Genomic DNA, 22,031 nt, shown 5'->3' on the forward strand with positions numbered 1-22,031 from the left:
AGGGTTATATAGTTGTCCTCTTCTGCCATATGTGCATCTTCATGGGCTTCCTACATGATTGTTGTTTGCAATAACTAATTAGCTCTTGGTAGAGGACAGGGAAGTGTATTTTACTTCACACACTTCCAGTTGGTGCGACTGTTCTCATCCGTGTCTCCCCGAACATTTTGGTACTCTGTGGTCTTTCCTATCTCACCTTCATTTCCCTTTCTGCCTTTTTTGTCTCATTTCTGATTCTCATTTGCTCTGACCTCAGTTTTTCTTTTTTATTCTCCTCCCATTTGTCACGTCTCTGTAACTAATGCTGTTGTTTTTCCACAGTGCTTTAAAAGCTTTGAGTACTGAGGCAGATGCATGGGGTAGTGTACTAGTTATATAAAAGGGCAGCTGTAAAAACATGTGCGAGGGCAATTAAGCAAGAACTCTTAGAAGCATGAAGTCATTAATTCTAATTGCAGTAAGGCTCTTCTTAGAAATTGTCCCTAATATTTGAAATGGAGAAAAAGTCAGCTTCAGGCAGCATTCCAGCTTTACTTCCTCCACTTCCGTGCTACTGCAAGCAGGGGGACTGCATGTGTCCTATTATCGGCTACACTGAGGAAGCTTTATCTTCAGACGTCCCTCTTTGGGCTTGCTGTCCCACAGGCAGTGGAGCAGGTTTCACTTTAAACGCAGCAGAAGCAAGAGGCCAAGTTACCAGCCAGAGATTATTCCCCACCAAAGCAATTCCTAGTTTCTTCATCAAATATTTTCAAGGCCCTATTCTCAATGCCTTCAATTACTTTCCAAGAAAGCAGCAGATCAGGGCAGTTAGCAGCATCGTCAGTTGTTCAGTGCCTCACAAACTGATTATTCAGTCATCTTAACTTCATTAAACTCCAGAGTTGTTTCCAATAAGCAGCTACTCTTTTAACTAGCTGATATAGAGCTGAATGTCGAAGATATGCTTAAGCAAACCAGATGAATACACACAAGGAACCCTGTTCCTTTCAGTTGCAGGCTGAAAGCTGATATATTACATGTCTGCATGCAATAAAACTTTTTTGTTTTAATGCTCCTAGGGAAGCTTGAAACTAAATCCTTGCAAAACATCTGGATCAAAACTTCAGCATTTTAATATTAAATGCTTCCTGAAATCTGTTTGTGTAACTGTATCATGCAGGTTTGCTTCATAGCTTTATAATAAATAGTTTCTAATTCATTTTGTTATCCTTGCACTGACTTTGACATCTCCTGCTGAAAACATAACATCAGTATCAGTGCTACTCCAAGTTCAATAGTTAGCTGATATCCCAAGCAAAAATTCTGAAGACAACCGCATAATTTTTAGGTTTCAGCTTCATATTGTCTTACATTCAACTCTAAGATTTTAATTATCTTTTCCTTGAAATTAATTAAATTTCTTTACGTTATAGATTTGTCTTCCCAAATACAGTGTTCAGTATCACAGTAGATCCCTTCTGCAACGTCTCTGGATAAGGCATGAAGAAACTTTGCATGTCCCTGTGAACAACAGTTGTCATGTTACTGCTGTGACTGGTATTTAGAACTTTGTGTCAAAGCCCTGGAGAACTTTGAAGAAAAAAATTCAGCAGCGAAGTGGAAGATTTTTTCCACACCTAATAGTCATCCTGACCGTCCATGGATAGACAAGCAAAAGGAAATCAGAAAAGGCTCATACATTTTAAAGCACGCTAAGCCTTGTGAAGATGGTCTTGCTGACCTCAAAAACTGTAGCTTAATAGTTCCAAATAAAGCCACGTTAAACCTTAGCGTGATGCTTTAAGTTATGCAGGCTGATTTCATGCCTTCAGCTGGTTTCGTGTTTGTGCTGAGCACAGTGCAGAGTCCTGACCTAGCACTGCCTGACCCTTCTCCAGACAGGATAATTGTGTCAACCGGACTCTGAGCTGCAGGGCTCATGAACTTTGGGATCCTGTCATGCTAACACAGCTGTGTTACTTTTGGGGCCTGAGCTGGTAATTTTGCAAGATGTGTAGCTTAGACTAACTCTAGCTATCCAATTTAGGGTAGCCTCAGCTCCTTAGTCGGAGCATGACTGAGAGCATCTCAGGAGCTTGCCTCTCTCTCCAGGCTAAAGAAGCCTTGGTTTCCAACTTCAGCTACTCAGGTAGAGCTCAAAGACAGACTGAATACAAACTGAAGGAGAGCTCCAACAACCTTTGACATACAGGAGAAAGCAGAAATCACTCAGGGGCTCCTGAAGTACTAGGAAGGATTAAAAACAAAACAACAAAAAAACTTCACACAACAAAAGTTCAATTCTATAGCCTTAAAACCCATACTGTTAGCAAAGCTTTGTGCATGCTTTAGATTAGCCATGTAATTACACCATAAACCCCCACTAGGATTTAATTTCAATTGAAAGCAGTGGAACTAATGGTGTGCTTACAAATAAAGCTAATTAAGATTTTGTAGAACTGGGGACTATTTCATAACAGTATCAAGAGATTTAATATCAATACGTAGCACTTTGCGTGACTCACAGAGCCTATAAATATATACAGGTATTTTCAGCCTGATCATTATATGACTGGCCTAACTCAGAAAGAAATGTGAAAATACATAGTAGGAAACAACTTTTGCAAACAGCAAATAATTGTGTAAATATATAACTGGAACAAAATCCTACAGCTGATGTATAACACAGGAAATTCCATTTCAACATATTTCTTGATGCTTAATCCTGCCAGGTGGAATGGATCAACCAAAAGGGAGAAGTCACAGTACATTGTGAAAAAAAGTTATACATTTGTGGAGGTCATCCAACAGGACAGAAGGAAACTCCACAAAGCAGCTACAACACTCATCACCCAAGTTCAGCTATGTTCAAGCTCAGTGTCTATCTGTATCAGTACAATTGTTTACATTTCAATTTATCAATATCTTGCAAAAAGCCTATTTTTACTGAAATCCCTTTTCAAGGTATTTCCTTATTTTTTTCCAATACAGACATACTAATTTCAATTAAAATATAGCAGTACTGGAATAACAGTTGGGGTGGAGAGAAAGACACCTTCTACAACTTGCTCACAGGATCTTCTTCAGACTGTCTCCAGTATGATTCAATATTAGAAGAGTACCTTATAATTTGCAACAGCATCAGTGAGCACTGAATCATCTGCTTGCATTAGACTGTGAAAAAATGAACACATCAGCACAATGTCATGACAGGGCATACTATAGCTGATCAAAGCACTCAAATTCAGAGGAAAATAAAATATTAAGGGGAAACTGTTGAACATGGCAGCTGAGATAAAAATTGGAGATCTCCACAACAGGTCACTGCAAATCAGATTTGGAATGTTAAAAGAAAAGAGAGTGGATATTGGATATGAAACCTGAAAGTATAATTGGTGAGATTTTTGTGTAATTAAATTCAAAAGAGAAATGAGAGGGGAAAAGATTTTCAGAGTGAGCACATCTAATAACTGCCTTTCAGGAACGGAGTGCTGGGTTCTTAAGTGCACTTCAAAGGTTAAGTTTAAGCCCAAGATTAACTTTAACAGGCATACTAACTCTAGACAATTTTCTCCTCAGGTTCCTTAGACCTCCTCTTTCAGCCATTACATATACATGAAATAACATGAGAGCAAAGAACTAGGATTTGGTGTTCTTGTAAAAAGAAATATATAGAGTAATGCCATGTGGTTACATAGTGGTTATAATAAAGTGTGAGGAATAACATCTAAGACAATGCAACACACTTTGCAATATTCATAATCAACTGAATTGAGAAAAGGAGCCTGACACCCAGCGGAACTCCATATCTCAGCATTAGCTTCTGTACAGATTTCACTTAAGGACTGGCTTTGCAAGGTACAACAGTGTGTTTGACCAGAAAGCCCCACAGAGACCTTCAGAAGATGGGCAATTCTGAAAATAAGTAGTGGGATCTGTGCCAGAGGCAGCCTCCAGCGTCTCCACCCTGGGGCAGGAGAGCTGTTCTCCCTCCCTGCAGGGCAGAGGCTGTCGGCTTTCTTGCAAATTCCTGTGAACTATGGGTGATGCGTTGAAACTGCCCTTTTTGCTCTGGATTGAGTAAAGCTTTCTCTATATTGAGTCAAGTCCAGAAAGGCCAGCAGTAACTTTTGCTAGTAAATGAATATTAGCAAAGATAAATGTCAAAAATGAGGGGGCAAACCCTTGCAGTGAAAGGTCAAAGTCTTTGTTAGGATTCATGACACTTGTGGGCCAGTAACATGCATTTCAAAAGTGTCTGTAATAGATTGTCTTCCTTTGTGCAAATGTATTTTCCACTTACCCTCAAACCTGAGCCAAGCTTGAGGCCCAGAGAGAGAGAGACTGCCCCTTCTACTTCAGCCCAAGCCCCAGGGGTGTTTAATAAACGGTCTAGTCAGGGGATTGTAAAGTCTGCAAGGGTGCCTGTTTGGTATTGCCTCAAAAGAGAACTTTGAAAGGTTTTGTGTAGTGATGAGTCTTGATCAAGGAGTTAGCAGCATTTCAGTGAGCCAGCAATTCATATATATTAAAACAAATACATATTCCCCTTCCATCCATAATTTTCAGGAAATAAGAGTGGAGCTATCTTAATTTTTAATGCAAATTGAGGACTTGCATTTCCCATTACACTTAACAGGTTCTCCACTCTTCCTGATAACATGTTTAAAAATAAAACCCTCAAATATCTTGCCTAAGCAGCATTAATCATGTTAGATCTTAACCATCAATCATCAGTTGGCTTTTATGAACTATGAGGTAAACAAAAAAGAATGGGATGTTTTAAAACTGCTGTTACAGACCATGAGCTACAGGCATCTATTTCCCCATCTCCTCTTTGACTTCAAGGGAGTATTACTGCTGAACATCACAAGGTGGGATATGATTTGCTAACAATACTTGTCCATATTTTATATCAAGCATCTGTTAGTATTTAAATACCTCATGCTGGTCAGATCCCAGACATATTTCATACACATGGATTAACTGAAGAAAATCATTAAGAGGGCAAACCCCAAAATATTAACAAGTATAATGATGTACAAAATACCCAAATTTGCTTATCTCATTTCAGACTCTACTCATATACCAGCCTGCATCTGGAATCCTGATTTTTTTTTTTTTTTGATTTCTGTATTTTCAGAAGGTATATGAAGAAAGCCATTATGTAATCCAGTGTTCTTTATAGCAAACTAAAACTATGCTGAAGAGATTAAATGGTGGAAGCTATTTTTAGCCAAACTAATTGTAACAGTGTCACTAAGAACATAAGCTGCAAATGTCTCCTAAGGTAAAGAGCAAGATGATGGAAAAGCCAGTAAAACGAAAGGCTACCGACTACAGAAAAATAGCAGATCCAAATTATACGATTCTGCCCAACGCTCCCCCTAGTGGTTTGCCCACAGAGATGAGCGTGAAGTCCCATACAGCAAAACCCTCCAGCCTAATGACAAAACGTTCTGTTAATAGGATTAAGTACTTTCTCATCACATAAGTAGAACATGGCAAAATCCGTGACAGTCCCAGCAATTAGATCAGAACACAGCCCGACCCCTTCCTGACGCGGGGAGCAATTTTGCAGAGGAGGTGTTTCAGTATTAATGGTAAATATGTTGGGGTTTTTTTACTTTTCTTTGGAAACGGGTTTGTATTTCTTTGCAAAGTTAATTGGTCTTTCACTATAAATGTAAAGGTACAATATGCAAGGAACTATATAAGTAAATCCAGGATATAAATAAATCCAGGCTCTTAATTTACATATGCACTTGCAGCTGATAACTGCATCTCCAAGAAGGCTATAATGGCTAACAAGAAGGTACTTAAATACTGTGTTCACTTAATCAGATGAGAACTATAAAGTGTAGTTGCATGAATTCTAGAAAATAAACCTTTCTCCTCTAACTGCTTTTGCGAGGGGAATAAAGCAAATGGCATTTCTTTCCCTTATTTTGTAGGAATTTCTTTAAATTCCTGATGTTTGTTTACAAAACTGATCTAATTGCCAATTTCTTGGCACATGTATTATTGCATCTGCTACATTATGTATTATACTGAAGGACAATGAAATAAATTGTATGTTTGGAGACAAGGAAGGGAACAACATCCCAGAAATTTCCCTGTCTAAATTTGGCAATAATGTTTAGCATGGATGCATTTATAATATGAACTAAGAACATAGTGTGAAATCAGTAAATAGTGTGTTTCACAAGGCAGAAAAGGGACAGACTGAACCACATAAGCTTTCAGTTTTAAATATATATGTCCTGATTCTCTTATACCACTGTGCAAACTCAGTGGAATTCATCTAGTTAGTCTGAATAGATAATTACAAATAAGGTCAAGCTCCTTACTCATGTGTTTTCACTAACAGTAGATTTTGGATGCATGTTATAGCTCTCAAAAACCATAGTTAAAGTCAAAATTAATGGGAACTTGTATAAGACTTAGTAAACATTACACCTAGGCATTTGAGCATCATGAAGATACTTACATTTAACTGCACTGACCTGCTTCTTTAACAGAAAGAACATGAAGTCCTCTTGGTTATTCATAATATACATGCTATGGCTGAATGGTCACCAGTGTGCACCAACAAAGCAGGAGGAAATGAATTCCCGGGAAAACCTGAAGCGTATGTATGCTTTTCTTACCAGGGGTGTGCTGGAAGCCCCTGGGCCCAGGTCTCCAGTCTCCTGGTGCATTTTGACTTCCACATTCACTGGCGTCAAGAAGATCCGCATTCATGTGTGGAGCTTAGAAACCATTATATAGCTGACTACATGCATCCACACACACAATGGGGAAATAAGAACAACCGGGATGAGAAAGTAAAGCGATTAAGAGATAGACATGCTCTTACAAAAAAGTATTTACAGCATTTTGATAGGTTATTTGGTCCCTCACAGATCATTAGAACATAAACTGAACACAAAATTCAATTCAACAGATTTTGAATTATTTTGTTTATTTAAATAATCTTTGAAAATGTTTATTCTACAGTTATATACTTTGGTGGAAAAGATGGTTATTACAAATAAGTGAAATAAAATTACTTAATTTAGAAAAAAGCAGCTATTCTGCATATATTCACCTTTAAGCATGGCTTTATTTTGTGGACAGAAAACCCAAGAGAATCAGCAATGAAATATTCCTTCTGTCTACATTAATAATATTTCTGAAACAAACAAAAAGTTAGGGGAGGGGAAGAAAGAGGTAAAGGAAGAAATGACTGACATGCTTTTGGCAGTCTCAGGTTGATGTGGCTTTTAGTTGTTTTGTATAGCTCCAGTGATATTCAGGGTATTTCTGCCAAGGGAACAAACACAGATAAAGGACAGGCAATCATGCAGAGCTTCAAGGTGCAATGTGCGGGCTAAACCAGGTTTTCACCAAAACTCTATGGTCTTTGCTTCACAGGAAGTCTAGAGATTGTATTTTTATGAAAGCAGGTTGAAGGCACCTGTAAACTATGTAAAGAAGCTGTCACAGACTGCTTGCAAATCAAAGATAAATATATAGGATATGTCATTAGAAAACTGAGGAGTAAATCCTTGGAGATATCCAAAACCCAGGATGAGGTCCTGAGCAACCTGCTCAAGTTGACCCTGCTTTGAGCAGGAGGATTGGACTCAACAATCTCCAGAGGTGCCTTCCAGCCTCAACTGGTCTGGGATTCAGTGATCAGCAGTGGGACAGCTGAGTATATGGCTTGGGTTACACACAGTTGATCACTGGCAAAGGCTCTGGGCCAGATTATTATCTGATGCAAATTGTCTTGGCTCTGTGTTATTCAACATTCACTATCTCAAGATTTGTCTCTGCAACTGTAGGGAAACATAGAGCTGTTTCATTCTCCTTCGTCATCAGTGCATGACAACTTGGGATAGTGTTAAAATCTGATTGAGTCACTGTATAATTTGGCTTTTTTTAGTATTATCTGAAGTTGGAGAGAAGTATGTAGATGAAGAGGTAAAGAAGGCTTTGACTGGTATTAAGCAGATGAAAATTATGATGGAAAGAAATGAAGATAAGCATGTAGATCTGATGAAAACTTTGAAGAAAAGCAGTGAAGAAAAGCAGGTAACTGAAGTGCATCTGGGTTTTTTTGTTTATATTTTTGTTAACTTGTGGCTATTTTTAATCAAAGATGAGGCAGGTTGTACATGGATTTAGCCTACCTCCTGGAAGTAGTACAGCATGCCATTGTGCTTAGGCCAATAAGCAACCCAGAAGGATCCCTTGGGGTCTCCCCTTTTGTAGGAAGAATGTAAACCACATTGTATATACACTCTGAGCAGTATACATCTCTTTATATGGTCACAGGATTGATAGGAAATCTGGTTCTGCCCCTTTCTCTCACTAGCAGAAGAAAACTCACATGGCACCTCTACAGAGGTTCTCACTGCCTGTCTCCTGGAAGCTGGAGTTGGGCCAAGAGACATCCTTTACTAGCCTATCAAGAACCTGGATGTTCACATTTCAGAAGAAGTTAAAACATTACTTGATACTTGCCAATTTCTTAAGAAAGAGCTTGCCTGCTGGCAGGACCCTGGCAGACTGAGGAAAGCTTTCAGACTGTGCTTGAAATCAAGCACTGAACAAAAGCACTGCCTGCCTCACTGGTGCCTCTTCCAGATTGCATGGTTCTTTTGAAAGCTAGAGGTGAAGAGTTTCTATCTTCCCTCAGAAATACAGCTTTCTAACTGAGTGGCATACTGTTAATTTTTCCCTGTGGCTGAACGTCTAATCTATTTCTAAAATGAAACTGAGTGAGCACTAGACAAAATACAGCTGAGTAACCACTCATTAGCAAGTTACCCTCTCTCTGCCCATCCCGGTTGCAGGGTAAAACATGTTATCTGAAACAACCTTCCTTGAGATTTGAGGTCTCTCATTTTATTCTGCAGTTGGGATGTAACTAGCAGCAGCCTAGGCACAGTCAAGCTGATGGTGACCACCATACGGAGATACAGAAGTAAAAGGAGACATTAAATGCTGTATGTGTACTCAAACATTACTTTGGAGAGAGAACCTGAGTTTTGTAACATTCAGAAGGCAGAGCTGCTGCAACAGCAACGTGTTGAATAAAGTAGTGCACTTGCTGCTTATTTCTAAAATCCCCTGCTTCACTTAATTCACACCAAGGCAACGGGAAGCCACTGTATAAAGGTGTTTTGTGTGGAAGGTCCAGCAGTTCTGCCCTGCATGTCTTTATACACCTCAGGCCACAAGGTGTTTCCCAGCTTGCTTTGCAAACTTCAGACCTTCAGAAAAATATCAATGCCACAAATTATAATGTGCTCTAGAGAAAGTATAGGGGATCAGGGGAATTTCTAATGTCCCAATGCAATGCCTAGGCTCAGAGCCATGTGCTCAAATGATCCCAAGAAATAGACATTACTGTATATTTTAAAAAATACAAAGATTCTAACTATTGCTTTCAATGAAGTTGAAGGAAAATTTCCTCTTGGCCCACCATCTGGTAGTTAGTTTAAACTATTTGTATTAGCAAGCCAAAAAGTACCTGATAGCTTTCTAACATCTATAGGAACACCAGTACGCTCCCATGGTCTATGCTGTTGTTAGCTCTTACTGGATGATTTAATTTACACATAACTTACATCCACAGGGAGAGTTCATAAAACACTGAATAAATGTATTAGATCAGAAAATAATTAAACATAGACTATGAAGTTACTGTCTCCACCAAGCACATTCTGGCAGAAGTTTTCTTTTCTGTGAGCCTCTTCCCTATTGAAATAGTGCCAGAAAGGATTAAGACTGACCAATTAAAAGGTTTCTGTCATACTTAGGAACAACTTGGAACATTGTTTGGAAACCTAAACTATTAAAATACCTTGTACTTGCAGAAAGAAATTCACAATCTGCTTTAGTAGGAAGAACTCTTCTGTCTTTCCATTGCCAAGTCTATTCTAAAATGCTGCTTCTGATCTGCTCAGCTTTGTGCTCTACCTGATGGAGAATGATCTAGTACGCAGAAGCAGCATTGTAAAATACATCCTGTTTCCCTTCAGTATGGAAGGAGTGCCTCACACTTCCACAAGAGCAGGAAGAAACCCCCTCACTACAATCTTTTGATCAGTATAATCCCAAACAGAGGAAATGACAAACTTTAACATATTTCTGCATTAGAGAAAGAATCTATGTGTGTCAAGGACTTAGCCTCATGAAATATCAGTCCCTTAAAGAATAGAGCAAAGAAGCAAAAAAGGGCTATCTGTGGAACAGATGAATACTGCAGATATGATATGACGAAAAAATGATACAAATTGAGCACATGACCTTGTGAGAGATTGAATGCTTCTTGCACAGAAGATCCAGGTAGATTGTAGAGGTCCGTTTGGTTTTGTAGGCTGTGTCCTCTGGGAGAATAATATCAGAAAAATCCTCTAAGGAGAAGTTTTTCAATTTTCAGTTCCCTCCGTATGTGACTGCAGCTGAGAAGACACCCTACTCTTAACAGTTAGGGATTAGCAAAAAAAGGAACCATAAATAGCCAAAATGAGTGATCAACACTGGATTAAGTATTTAGAACATTAACCTGAAAATTGCTCTCAACTGAATCTTTTTTCTTACTTAGCAAGCCTTGCGACTTATGGATGAAGTAAAGGAAAGATTAGAAGAAGAAGAAAGACAATGTCAAATATCCTTGAAAAATTTATGGGATGAATGTGAATCTTGTTTAGAAAGTACCTGCATGAGATATTATACAACTTGCAAACATGGTTTGTCAACATTTAGAGGAAAGGTAGGAAGAAATCTTCTATCTGGGAAATACTCTTGAATTCACCTAACAGTTTTAGAGAGAGCACTTCTTATTTTCTCAATGGCCAGATCTGCCAGTTACATCAGGTTACTTAAAATTAATTTGATTTGGAGGGTCTGGTAATGTGAAGTTATATGGCAGAGATTACATGCAATTATATTCATTGAACATTGAGCCAAAATGAGTTTGTTTGCACCCTGGCGTGACTCCATGGATATTGATTATTCCCCTGACTCCAGTGGAGTCACTCCAGATATACAGTGTTGTCTCTCACAGTAGGACTTGCATTAAGATAATAACCTTGTGAAAAATACCACACAGATTCTTAATGGTCCATCTGAAAATCAGCAGAATCAAAAATGTAGGCATAGTTAGCAAAATTCCATAGGAAAAAAATAATCTACTTATACAACATCATACTTTCCTATATTTATTCTAATTTTAATATACTCTTTAGGTAACATAACAGCTTTAAAATGCTTAACTGTTTTTTAATAAAGGAAACTGTCATCAAAGGAGATTCCCCTAATTCTACCAGAAGGAAAATATGCTTTTCTGGCTTGCACATTATTACTACAAGATTTAACAAAATCGTAATCACTTTTTTTGTTTGGGCATATGCTTTAAGTGCTGCTTAACAACCAAAACTGTGCAATTACTGCTACTGAAATTTTAGCCACATTACCTAGCTTTCACATCCCCAGGCACTGAAACAGACAGTAACTTAAACAAGAGACAAGCTTTAGAGCAAAGGTGTTTAACACTTGTGCATATGCTTTAAATTATTCATGTAAAAATGTGGAATATACTAAATTTAAGACTATTGGTGATACTTTTGGCTTTTTAAATACTTTTCATGGATACCTCAGATTTATCTCTTGGACATTCAAGAGTCTGTGGATGTCAGCTTGAAATTATTGCAGTAAAAGTTATATATTGCACTGTCACTGTCTTTGACCCTCTTGGTAATTTCCTCAGTGAGCTATATGGTTTATTTGACGCATTCAAAGTAAGAAATGTGTTGTGACAGAAATCGTTTTAAAAAAAAGAGGACAAAGATAGCTGTGGCTGATGACACACAGGCAGCAGGGGCAATACCGGCTTAGGCTGTTCCTACAGTGCCATTTCACAATTCACATTCCCTCTGAGCTGCACTAGAGGTCAGATTGTTTTGAAAAAAAATAAGTATATGTATATCTATCTGTGTGCGTTTGGCAGGGTGCTTCTTAACCCTCACCAGTTTTCTAATGCCATGAAGTGTGGCTCCACAAAACACTGCATCTCCTCAGGTGAAGGTAGTGTGTTAAAGGACAGAGCAGGGAACCAGTGGCTGAGACCCAGGCACCGGGAACTCTGTAAAGCAGAGTCAACACTCTGCCTCTTCCATCATCAAACCATGGACTTGGAGCCACTGTTTCATTGATTTTAATGGGTTTCAGTTTGCACAAGGACATGAGGACTTGGCCACTGGTGAGAGAGGGCAGAGTATTTACAGATCACAGCGAGAACAATCGCCTTCTGTTCCCTACACTGCACATAAGTACCACAGAAATGTTTCCAAGATAAAGTCCAAATTGCTTGTTGGAAGAAACCCAAACGCCAATACTAACCTTGAGCCTCCACAGATTAAAGGCCAACTGGCAACCCTTTTACTCCGGATCTGATTTGGAGCTAATGATTTAGACTGATTGTACTTTCATTCTTTATAGTCTAGTATCTTAAATTACTTTGGAGTATATGCTGTGTTTGTAGTTATTAAAACGACATTGTTTATATGGGTATTTGGAACAGAAAAATTAAAGCCACTTCCCTGAGAGAAGAAAAACTGATAACTTGTCAGACAGCTGATCTATCTCCTTCTTATGCACAGGTTGAAGATTTTTTGAGGAAAATACCTCCACTCATTTTTACTTTTCATGAGGATCAAGAAAAAGACATCCAGTTTAATGAAAAGCCTGAGAAAGAGGATACCCAGCTAGTAAAAATGGAAGGTTTATTTAGCCAACTATTATCGGACATGGGCTCAATATTTGACAAAAGTTTCATTTTTTTCAAGCAGATACAAAAAGAATTTGACCAGTCTTTTCAGACGTATTTCATGTCTGATCTGGACTCGAATGAGTCCCCCAGCATGCCAGCTTTACCTGAGGACACCACCAGACATGATGGCTCACAGAAAGGCTGGGGTATACCTGGCTTCTTACAGATAGTTTTTGATTTCAGTAAGACGGTGTTTGAAGGTGTCAGTGAGGTGATCACCGAAGTTTTTGATGAATACAGAGATAACAGAAGAGATGTGCCAGAACAAGCCAAAGGCAAGTGTTAGAAAATGAAAATCAACTGCACTGTCAATGACATCAAACTGCTTGGGATTGCTGAACTATGGTTAATGATTCAGTTTGTGGTGTGTTAGTGTGAGACACTGTATGGAAGCTCTGGAGGCTTTCTTGGTTAAACAGGCATGGGTCAAGGATGACTTTATCAATTAAATGAAAAGGTAGAAATCACTTAGAAATCTCAGAGAAGTGTCACAGGGGGACTTTACAGGTTCTATACCGCCTGATTTTCATGGCAATTCTCAAAGCACTTGTAGGAGTTCCTCAGGAGCTCTTGAATTCATGATGGATGCAGGTTTTCATAAGGCTGACTGACAGATCTGATCTCAGCATTTGTCAGGACATGATTTGTATCATATCAGTGACTTGTCACCAATTCTAAAAAATTAGGGTAATTCTGTGAGATGTCAAGGCATATCCCTGCCCTTGTCACATGACATTAAGCTCAGCCAGACAGCTGCAAGCTCTGTTCCAGGCTATCGCAGCAATGCAGTGAGCCAATCAAATACAGACCAGCCATCAGGTTTTCCAGCGACCAGAAAAATTCTGGACATAACGTTGGTTTCAGCTGATAACCCTCAGTGGAGGAAAAAACCCATGGTCAACTTTTAGAATACAAATAAGCCTTATCCTTCATATCTTATACTAGTGCAAATAGAAAAACAAGCATCATTCAAACACATGCTGGTACCTGTCACAGTAAGCACATGCCATTAACTCTTGAGTGGCAGATGACATAACCATTATACGGTCATCAGGAAATATAAAGTTAAGTGATTCTTCAACAGTGTTTTTTAATTTTTCCTGTATCATGACCCATGTTACCTCAGAAATAAGCTTTGGTACTGTGCATCTAGCTGTACGTGATTATGAAATATCTTGACTTCTAAGGGTCAAAAAGATCTTACCAGAACTTTCATGTTGTAGAAATAATGTGTAATAATATTACCAATTATTTGGCTATTAGTGGGGAATACACTACTATGCCTTTATAAGGGAATATGCTATAATGGCATGAATTCCTTGAAAGAAAACGTGATTTGTATCTTCTCCTGACTTCTACTTTTTAATGTTTGATTCCTTTTTTTTTTTTTTTTGGGGGGGGTGGGGGGAGAAGGGATTTATGGCAAATATTTTGGGTTAAGGGCAAGAAATTATATTCTAGCACTCAGAGCAGGCAACAAATGTATATTTATCAAGACCCTAAGATTAATGGCAGTCTAAAAATACTGTGACTTCATTCTAGATCCTGACAGAAGTGGCATGTTCTCAAAAACTGTGTCAGGACACCAGAGAGCTCTGTGCAGGGAGCTTCGGGAGAACTCCTCTGGATGCCCACAGTTTCAAGAGAGATGTCAGAAATGTCAAGACAATCTCTTGCATGGTAAATACCTATTTTCTGATTATTTCTTTTTCTGTAATTCATTGATCACTGGTTTGTAGATTTTGAGGCTGACACTTTCTACTGAGCTGTTTCTGTATTTTTGGAATTAACATGCAGTCACTGAGTTTTTAGTGTAACTATGGATAAAAACACACTATTCCTCATTCCAGATGATTTCAATTACCTTTCCCCACTGTCTCCACAGAGTGTCAGTATAACTCAGTCGTTAACATACCGCTGGAGGTCCAAAGAGAAGTTTTACACTCTATAACAAAATACCTATATATTTTGTTAGAGTTGCCATCCTGCAGAGAAGCAAGAGGTCAGGCAGTAATCGATCCTGCCTGGGTGCAAAAGTGCTGAACAGAAAGTCAGGAGAAGCTCGAACTCCTGACACTCACTTGTCTTTCAGACAACCAGACATAAAGTCTGGTAGCATGCAGCTCCTCACAAGGAAAGCCACCGCTGATGAGCCTGTAATTATTCTTTGTTAAACCATGTCAGCAAACAGGGCTGACATGAAGGACAAAAAGGGAACTGCTTATCAGTACTAAGGAGATGGAAAAGCTCTGGCATGGACCCTCCATGGGCACCTGGAAAAAATTCAGACTGCATCACCTAGAACTGCTCTCAGAACTCCCACTGCAGCATAACACATCTGTATTTCCAGAATTATTTAGGACTTAAAAGCCACAGAATATGCTTAAACCCAAATGTCTTCAGAATATTCCAGTGTGGCAAATATTAATGATCCAATTTTGAAAAGAGTATGAGACCACTTCCATCTCACTAAAAATATCTTTTTGTCTACAACTGTGTATTACAGATACCAGTTTGTATCTGTGGTTATTGTACTATCAGCCTGAAGGTGACCCTTGACAGTCCTATTTAACAAAGAATAAATTTAATTTTTCCATAGTAATTTTTGCATAGGTTTAATATAATGTTCTTGTTTAAAATCTGGATCTTAGTAAAGAAAAAACCAGCAATCTTCAGTTCTAAATTCATGGCAGATGATACTAGTCACATGCTAATGTCTAGCTATTAGATGATACTAGGCCTTAACACTCAACAGGAATAATAACATACATTACGGGCTTTCTTGTAATAATCTATATCATAGAATCATAGAATAGATTGGGTTGGAAGGGACCTTTAAAGATCATCTAAGTCCAACACCCCTGCAATGAGCAGGGACTTCTTCAACTAGATCAGGTTGCTCAGAGCCCCGTCCAGGGATGGGGCATCTACCACCTCTCTGGGCAACCTGTTCCACTGTTTCACTGCCCTCATCATAAAAAATTCATTCCTTATATCTAGTCTAAATCTGCCCTCTTTTAGTTTAACGACTACCCCTTGTCCTATCACAACACGCCCTGCTAAACGTCCCTCCCCATCTTTCTTATAGGCCCCCTTTAAGTACTGAAAGGCTGCAATAAGGTCTCCTTGGAGCCTTCTCTTCTCCAGGCTGAACCACCCCAACTCTCTCAGCCTCTCGTAGGAGAGGTGTTGCATCCCTCTGATCATTTTTGTGGCCCTCCTCTGGACCTGCTCCAATGGGTCCATGCCTTTCCTGTGCTGAGAGCTCCAGAGCTGGACACAGTGCTCCAGGTGGGCTCTCACCAGAACAAAGTAGAGAGGCAGCTTCTCCTGATGCAGCCCAGGATACGGTTGGCTTTCTGGGCTGCAAGCACACATTTCTGGCTCATAGTCAGTTTTCTGTCCACTAATATCCCCAAGTCCTTCTCTGCAGGACTGCTCTCAATCCACTCTTCACCCAGCCTGTATTTGTGCATGGGGTTGCCTTGGCCCACGTACAGGACCTTGCACTTAGCCTTGCTGAATTTCATGAAGTTTACACAGGCCCACCTCTCAAGCCTGTCAGGGTCCTTCTGAATGGCACCCTCCGGAGTACCGACCACACCACACAGTTGGTGTCATCAGCAAACTTGCTGAGGGTGCACTCAATCCCACTGTGAAACATCCTTCTCTCTAAATTGGAGAGATATGGAGCACCTCCCCTATGATGACAGGCTGAGGGAGTTGGGGTTGTTCAGCCTGGAGAAGAGAAGGCTCCAAGGAGACCTTATAGCGGCCTTCCAGTACTTAAAGGGGGCCTACAGGAAAGATGGGGAGGGACTCTTCATCAGGTAGTATAGGTATAAGACGAGGGGTAACAGTTTTAAACTGAAAGAGGGTAGATTTAGATTAGACATAAGGAAGAAATTCTTTACTGTGAGGGTGGTGAGACACTGGAATAGGTTGCCCAGAGAAGCTGTGGATGCCCCCTTCCTGGCAGTGTTCAAGGCCAGGCTGGACGGGGCTTTGAGCAACCTGGTCTAGTGGAAGGTGTCCCTGCCCATGGCAGGGGGTTGGAACTAGATGATCTTTAAGATCCCTTCCAACCCAAACCATTCTGTGATTCTATGATTCTATGTTGTGTGGGACCATGTCAAAGTCCTTACAGAAGTCCAGACAGATGACATCTGTAGCTCATCCCTTGCCCACTGATGCAGTCACTCCATCACAGAAGGCCACTAGGTTGGTCAGGCAGGACCTGCCCTTGGTGAAGATGTGCTGGCTGTCTCGAACCACCTCCCTGTCCTCCATGTGCCTTAGCACAGCTCCTAGGAGGATCTATTCCATCACCTTCCCAGGCACAGAGGTAAGGCTGACAGGTCGCTGGTTTTCAGGGTCCTCCTTTCTACCCTTTTTTAAAATGGGTGCAATGTTTCCCTTTTCCCAGTCACTGGGGACTTCACCTGACTGCCATGATTTCTCAAATACCATGGAGAGTGGCTTGGCAACTGCATCATCCAGCCTCAGGACTCTGCGATGCATCTTGTCAGGTCCCATAGACTTATGTATATTCAGGTTCCTCAGGTGGACTTGAACCTGATCTTCTCTTACAGTGGGAGGGACTTTGCTCCTCTATATACTTGGGATGGATTGATAACAGAATATGAGCAATTAGAAAAAAAAAAAAGATAACGTACAAGGAGATTAGGAAGTTTCTATACATAAAATCTACCAGTTCTTATTTAGCATAACAGAAAATCTATTGCCATGAAATATGATATAAACCTTAAAGTACTTGGTAAGTTACTGTCATACAGCAAATGGGATAATTAATTCATTTAGTCAGTATGAGCCTAAACTAAATCTACCAATATAGGTCAGGACCAATTACTCCTGGTTTTTTTAGCATTATTTAAATGACAACCCAAAATGTGCCACCTTGCTAGAGTTTTTTACAGTTTTCTATACTTCAGATAGAAAAGACGAAATACAATACATACTACTTTCCTATAAGCTTCATGCTGGCTGTCTTTTCTAACAGATTGCCCAAACGTTCCCGACCTGCACATAAAGTTTGATGAAACCTTTAAACTGGTTAATCTCTCAAGGGTGCAGTACGAGCAGATTCTCCAGGTGGTTCAGCGTCATACAGAAGACACTTCCTACTTGTTGAGCAAAATGAAAGAAAGATTTGGGTGGGTGTCTGAGTTATCCAATATGACCATTGGACCAGGAAACATTTTCAATATAGTTAAGGTAAGGGCTGTCTCCCGAAGGGAGCTATTGCACGGTGCTGTCTTTGACCTATGCTTTGTTCACACTTACGCTGTTAGGGATTGTGGATGTTTGTACATGTGTAACGTTTGGTTTTTACAACACAAAGTTCCTACTTGTCTTGAATTTTTGTATGCTTGATAATCCCTCGATGAGCTGAAACTCCAGAGATTAGAAACTATTTTCCTCTAAATCCTTTTAGTCTGATGGATGGCTGACAGGCTAACCTGAATCACTGTCTGATAAGAGTAAATTGACACTAGCAGCTTTGACTGGCCTCAGATTACCTTCACAGATAAATTTCACTGTACCAGTCAGTAACACATCCTTATTGGATCAATGAATATCTAGCTATATATCTATGTCTGTATCTATATACCCCAAAGCTCAAAGAAGGCAAATGTTATGCAGTTACTGCAGTGGAAGATGCATATCTTTAACAGCATCTGTCAATATTCCAATAAATACATCATGACTAACTGTATCTCACACACAAGAATATATCCAAGGTAAATTCAATTCATTTTCCTCAGTGAGGGAAAAATCCTATTCTCCTTTCCAACTCAGAAATCCAATGTACTACTATTACTACAAGAACTTTATATGAAATGATTGTACAATCCACCAAAAAAGCACAAAATCAGGAACAAAGGGACAAGCAATACTTAAGCACACTTTCCCAAATGAGTCCGAGCTATCTGCTCCAGAAAAATAAAGCTACAGAACTGTCTGGTTTAGAAAAACACATAGGAATGAGTAACTTCAATCACAGGAACTTTGTCTTGAAATTAGTGAGACAACTCACACACAAGTTTTCATTAGGAGAACAGAAGCTCTTTATAGATGTAGTTCATGGTATATATATTAACATGCAGTTCTTTAATATGGTCTTGCAGTGCCATGTCAGCTCTTCCCACCACCTACAATAAGCTTTGGCATAAATTCAGACACCCACTGTCTTTGCAGAAGAAAGCAATTTAAAGAAAGTTGATGAGTCTAAAATATTCCTCTATTTAATTTTCCCCTATTAAAGACAGTAGGCACAGTAGGTACAAACAAAACTAAAAGTACACAGTAGTCTGTAGTGTTTAAAGTACTGATCTGTTCTCTTCTAGGTGGTACCCGGGGATCCCTCTGGTAAAAATGAAACTGTGGTAGATGTGAATATTCTGACTTCACCTACTTTCACCATTAAAGTTCCACCCAATTTAGACCCAAAGAGTGCTGAATTCGTTGAATACATAGCTGGGAAAGCACTGCAACTATATAAGCAGAATTTTTAAGTGGTAAGTTCATTCCTTCCCCTTTCATAGGGAATGCAACTCTTCATAAGAGGTGTTTACATCGCAATAAACTTTAGTTAGAACAGGATTCAGTCATGGTATATACAAGACCATCTCTTCAGAAACAATGCTCTGATTGAGACAAACACAAGTGTTATGGAAAACAAAAACAAATGTTCAATGTTCTAGCCTGCAAAGCACAGACATGATGATATTAAAAGATTTGACTTACTTAACTGTGAAACCCTCTATCTTTAAGTAACATCTGGGATGAGGTAATGTGATGATAAATATTCCTTCAGAAGAATTGCCTCACAACCATAGTCCAGAGTCTTGGCATCGGAAACCATGTCTTTGTGTTCATTAATCACAAATGAACTGAAATTACCACTATTATGTTTTTTTTTATTTTCAGTGGTGTTTAAGAGCATGCTCTGTATTATTTTTGATGATAAAGGAGTGCAAAGTTAGAATCAGCACCAGCACTTGAAAGAGCTGTTTTAACATAATATTTTCCCATTAACAGCACTCTGCTCAGATTAACAGTGTTAATAGAATCTGCAGTTGGACTCGTAGGAACGTGCACAGAAAGATCCTTCTCATGGGCTTCTAACCATGTTTGTAGGAAGCTCACACAGAGGCTTCTCTCTTCCAGATGGGGAGGGAAGAACCAGGCAGAGAGCAGGGGAAAACGATGCTTCATATTCTCTAGTCCCACAGGGAATCTCCAGGAAAGATGGGGTAGTTTCAGGTAGTATCACACTGCTGTGGGGCTAGCCAGCTACCCAGGGAAATCCAGGGGGCTCTGGGATGCACAGCTCTGGTGGCCTCTGACTCTCACCGCTGGCACTCCCAGGGGCCAGTGCCACAACACACACAGGCAAATCACTGCAGTGTCCCCCCAGTCTTCTGAGGAGGCACTACATTTGGACACTGCTCCTCTTTAGGTCATGGGTGTCTGATATCCTCATCTCAGCAAATAAAGCATGACATTAAGGCCCACAGAAGTCTCAGGAGGCACACAAAAAGGATTCAACATTAACAAAGTAGATGAAGAAAATAAAATTTCAGCATTTTATATTGCCTCTATTCTTTTGAGGTCAGACTCACAATTTTTAAGCAGATGAAAGAAAGAAATCACGTCCATCTGAGAGGCTCAGGTAGGCTGCAGAATTTAGACAGAATATAATAAGCCTCACCATGAACCCTGCTTAGGTAAATACTGGTGAAATTATGTGTATATCATCTTTAAAATACAAGCATTTTAAAAAATTTATAAACATATCAAATAAAATGCTTAGCACAGTTTCTCTACCATTTTTCTTCAGAATTCTCTGTCATTTATAAGCAGTTATTGACAATACATACTCTTTCAGACCATGCAAGATCTTCAAGGCCTAATGATGACATTATCAATTTCCTTAGTCTGATTATGATTTTTAGCCTAAATCTTAGTCTGATTTTCCTGTGCAACATATCTTGTGTAGCCATTTTATACCTGAGAAAAGTAAGTGGCATTAATTTCCAAATCACAATACCATTTTATGTTCAGTTTGCACAACAGATTTAGGGTACGTGAAAGTGTGACGAAAGCAGAGCTAAAGCTGTACAAAAAAAGGGAAAGATCTATAAGAAGGGAAAAAGAGAAAAAAAATCTGTTTCTGTCTGGTTTTTTATGTCCTGTATGTTTCTATAGCAGGGCACTGATGCATTCCACATATACTTATTTTTCTAATATCTTTTTCTCAGTCCAAAACCAAAATGTTTAATCAATTTTTATTTTTTTTTTCTCCTAGGAAAGAAGATGTGTGAAATCTTTCTTCCCAAAAAACAGTATATACTCCTATATAGGTGAAATACCCCTAAGTTTAACATACAGCTAATTGTTTAATGACTATGGTTAAAATAGTTGCATATAAATAAAATTTTGTTTATTAAATACTGTGACATACGAGCTAGCAACCAAAGACTGTAGAAATCTTTTAACTCAAAACCAAATCCAAATTCATTTTAATATTCATTTATTTAAATAAAATGTTATTTATGTTGTATATTAGGTAATCTTTAATATCCAGCTATGGCCCTGTTTATGCAAAGATTTAAGGAAATAATCAGCTGTAAGCATACAAATAATTCCTATCTGCATACTTAAATTCAAGCACATTCTTAAGCCTTTTCAAGATCGGTCCCTACAGATGTTGCACATTCAGCTAAGTCTGAATCAACCCGATTTCCATATGCATATAGCATATTATTTTCCAATGAAATCACTCCATTTCTTCTTCCAGTTGCTTTGGATGTTTATCATATACATTAAATGACTTTTCTGAATATGCAGTAATGAGTAGGTCTTCTGCCTTTAGCATTTCTTAATTGTAGTTTGCCTCTGGAGTTAATTTTTTAATTCATGAACAAGGAAGCCTGTATCAGAAAAGATGTTTGTTTTTTCCTAAATTACACACATTAGCTTTCAATGGTATTTGCAAATTATAATAAAGGTTAAGAACTGATATATCTGTTAGAAGAAAAGCTCTATGCGATTTGGTTTCATTTGCTGTGCCTGGCATTTCTAAGCATTTTTTGCAGTTATATTCACCATTTCCAACTGCATCTCTGTTAAATAAATTATATTCAAAGTGTACAAACCCATCTATATTAGATATGAGCACAGAAAAATAATTGTACCC

At 39.0% G+C, this 22,031-nt stretch overlaps 1 protein-coding gene across 1 annotated transcript; it reads left to right on the forward strand.

Annotated features, from left to right (window-relative positions):
* Positions 1–5,486: 5,486 nt before the first annotated feature.
* Positions 5,487–21,856, forward strand: CLUL1 (clusterin like 1). Its single transcript, XM_074821181.1, has 9 exons — positions 5,487–5,585; positions 6,504–6,613; positions 7,913–8,061; positions 10,583–10,750; positions 12,639–13,083; positions 14,351–14,488; positions 17,829–18,043; positions 19,177–19,347; positions 21,141–21,856. The coding sequence occupies exons 2-8, from the start codon at positions 6,511–6,513 to the stop codon at positions 19,342–19,344; spliced, it is 1,386 nt and encodes a 461-aa protein (XP_074677282.1). The 5' UTR covers positions 5,487–5,585; positions 6,504–6,510; the 3' UTR covers positions 19,345–19,347; positions 21,141–21,856.
* The last annotated feature ends 175 nt before the right edge of the window (positions 21,857–22,031 follow it).

This window comes from Strix aluco, chromosome 1, assembly GCF_031877795.1.
Source record: "Strix aluco isolate bStrAlu1 chromosome 1, bStrAlu1.hap1, whole genome shotgun sequence".
Lineage (NCBI taxonomy): Eukaryota > Metazoa > Chordata > Aves > Strigiformes > Strigidae > Strix > Strix aluco.

Coding starts and splice junctions, on each gene's coding strand:
- CLUL1 (XM_074821181.1), top strand. CDS start 6,511: ATGAAGTCCTCTTGGTTATTCATAATATACATGCTATGGCTGAATGGT. Junction 13,084..14,350: donor TGTGCCAGAACAAGCCAAAG/GCAAGTGTTAGA, acceptor ACTTCATTCTAG/ATCCTGACAGAAGTGGCATG. Junction 14,489..17,828: donor TCAAGACAATCTCTTGCATG/GTAAATACCTAT, acceptor CTTTTCTAACAG/ATTGCCCAAACGTTCCCGAC.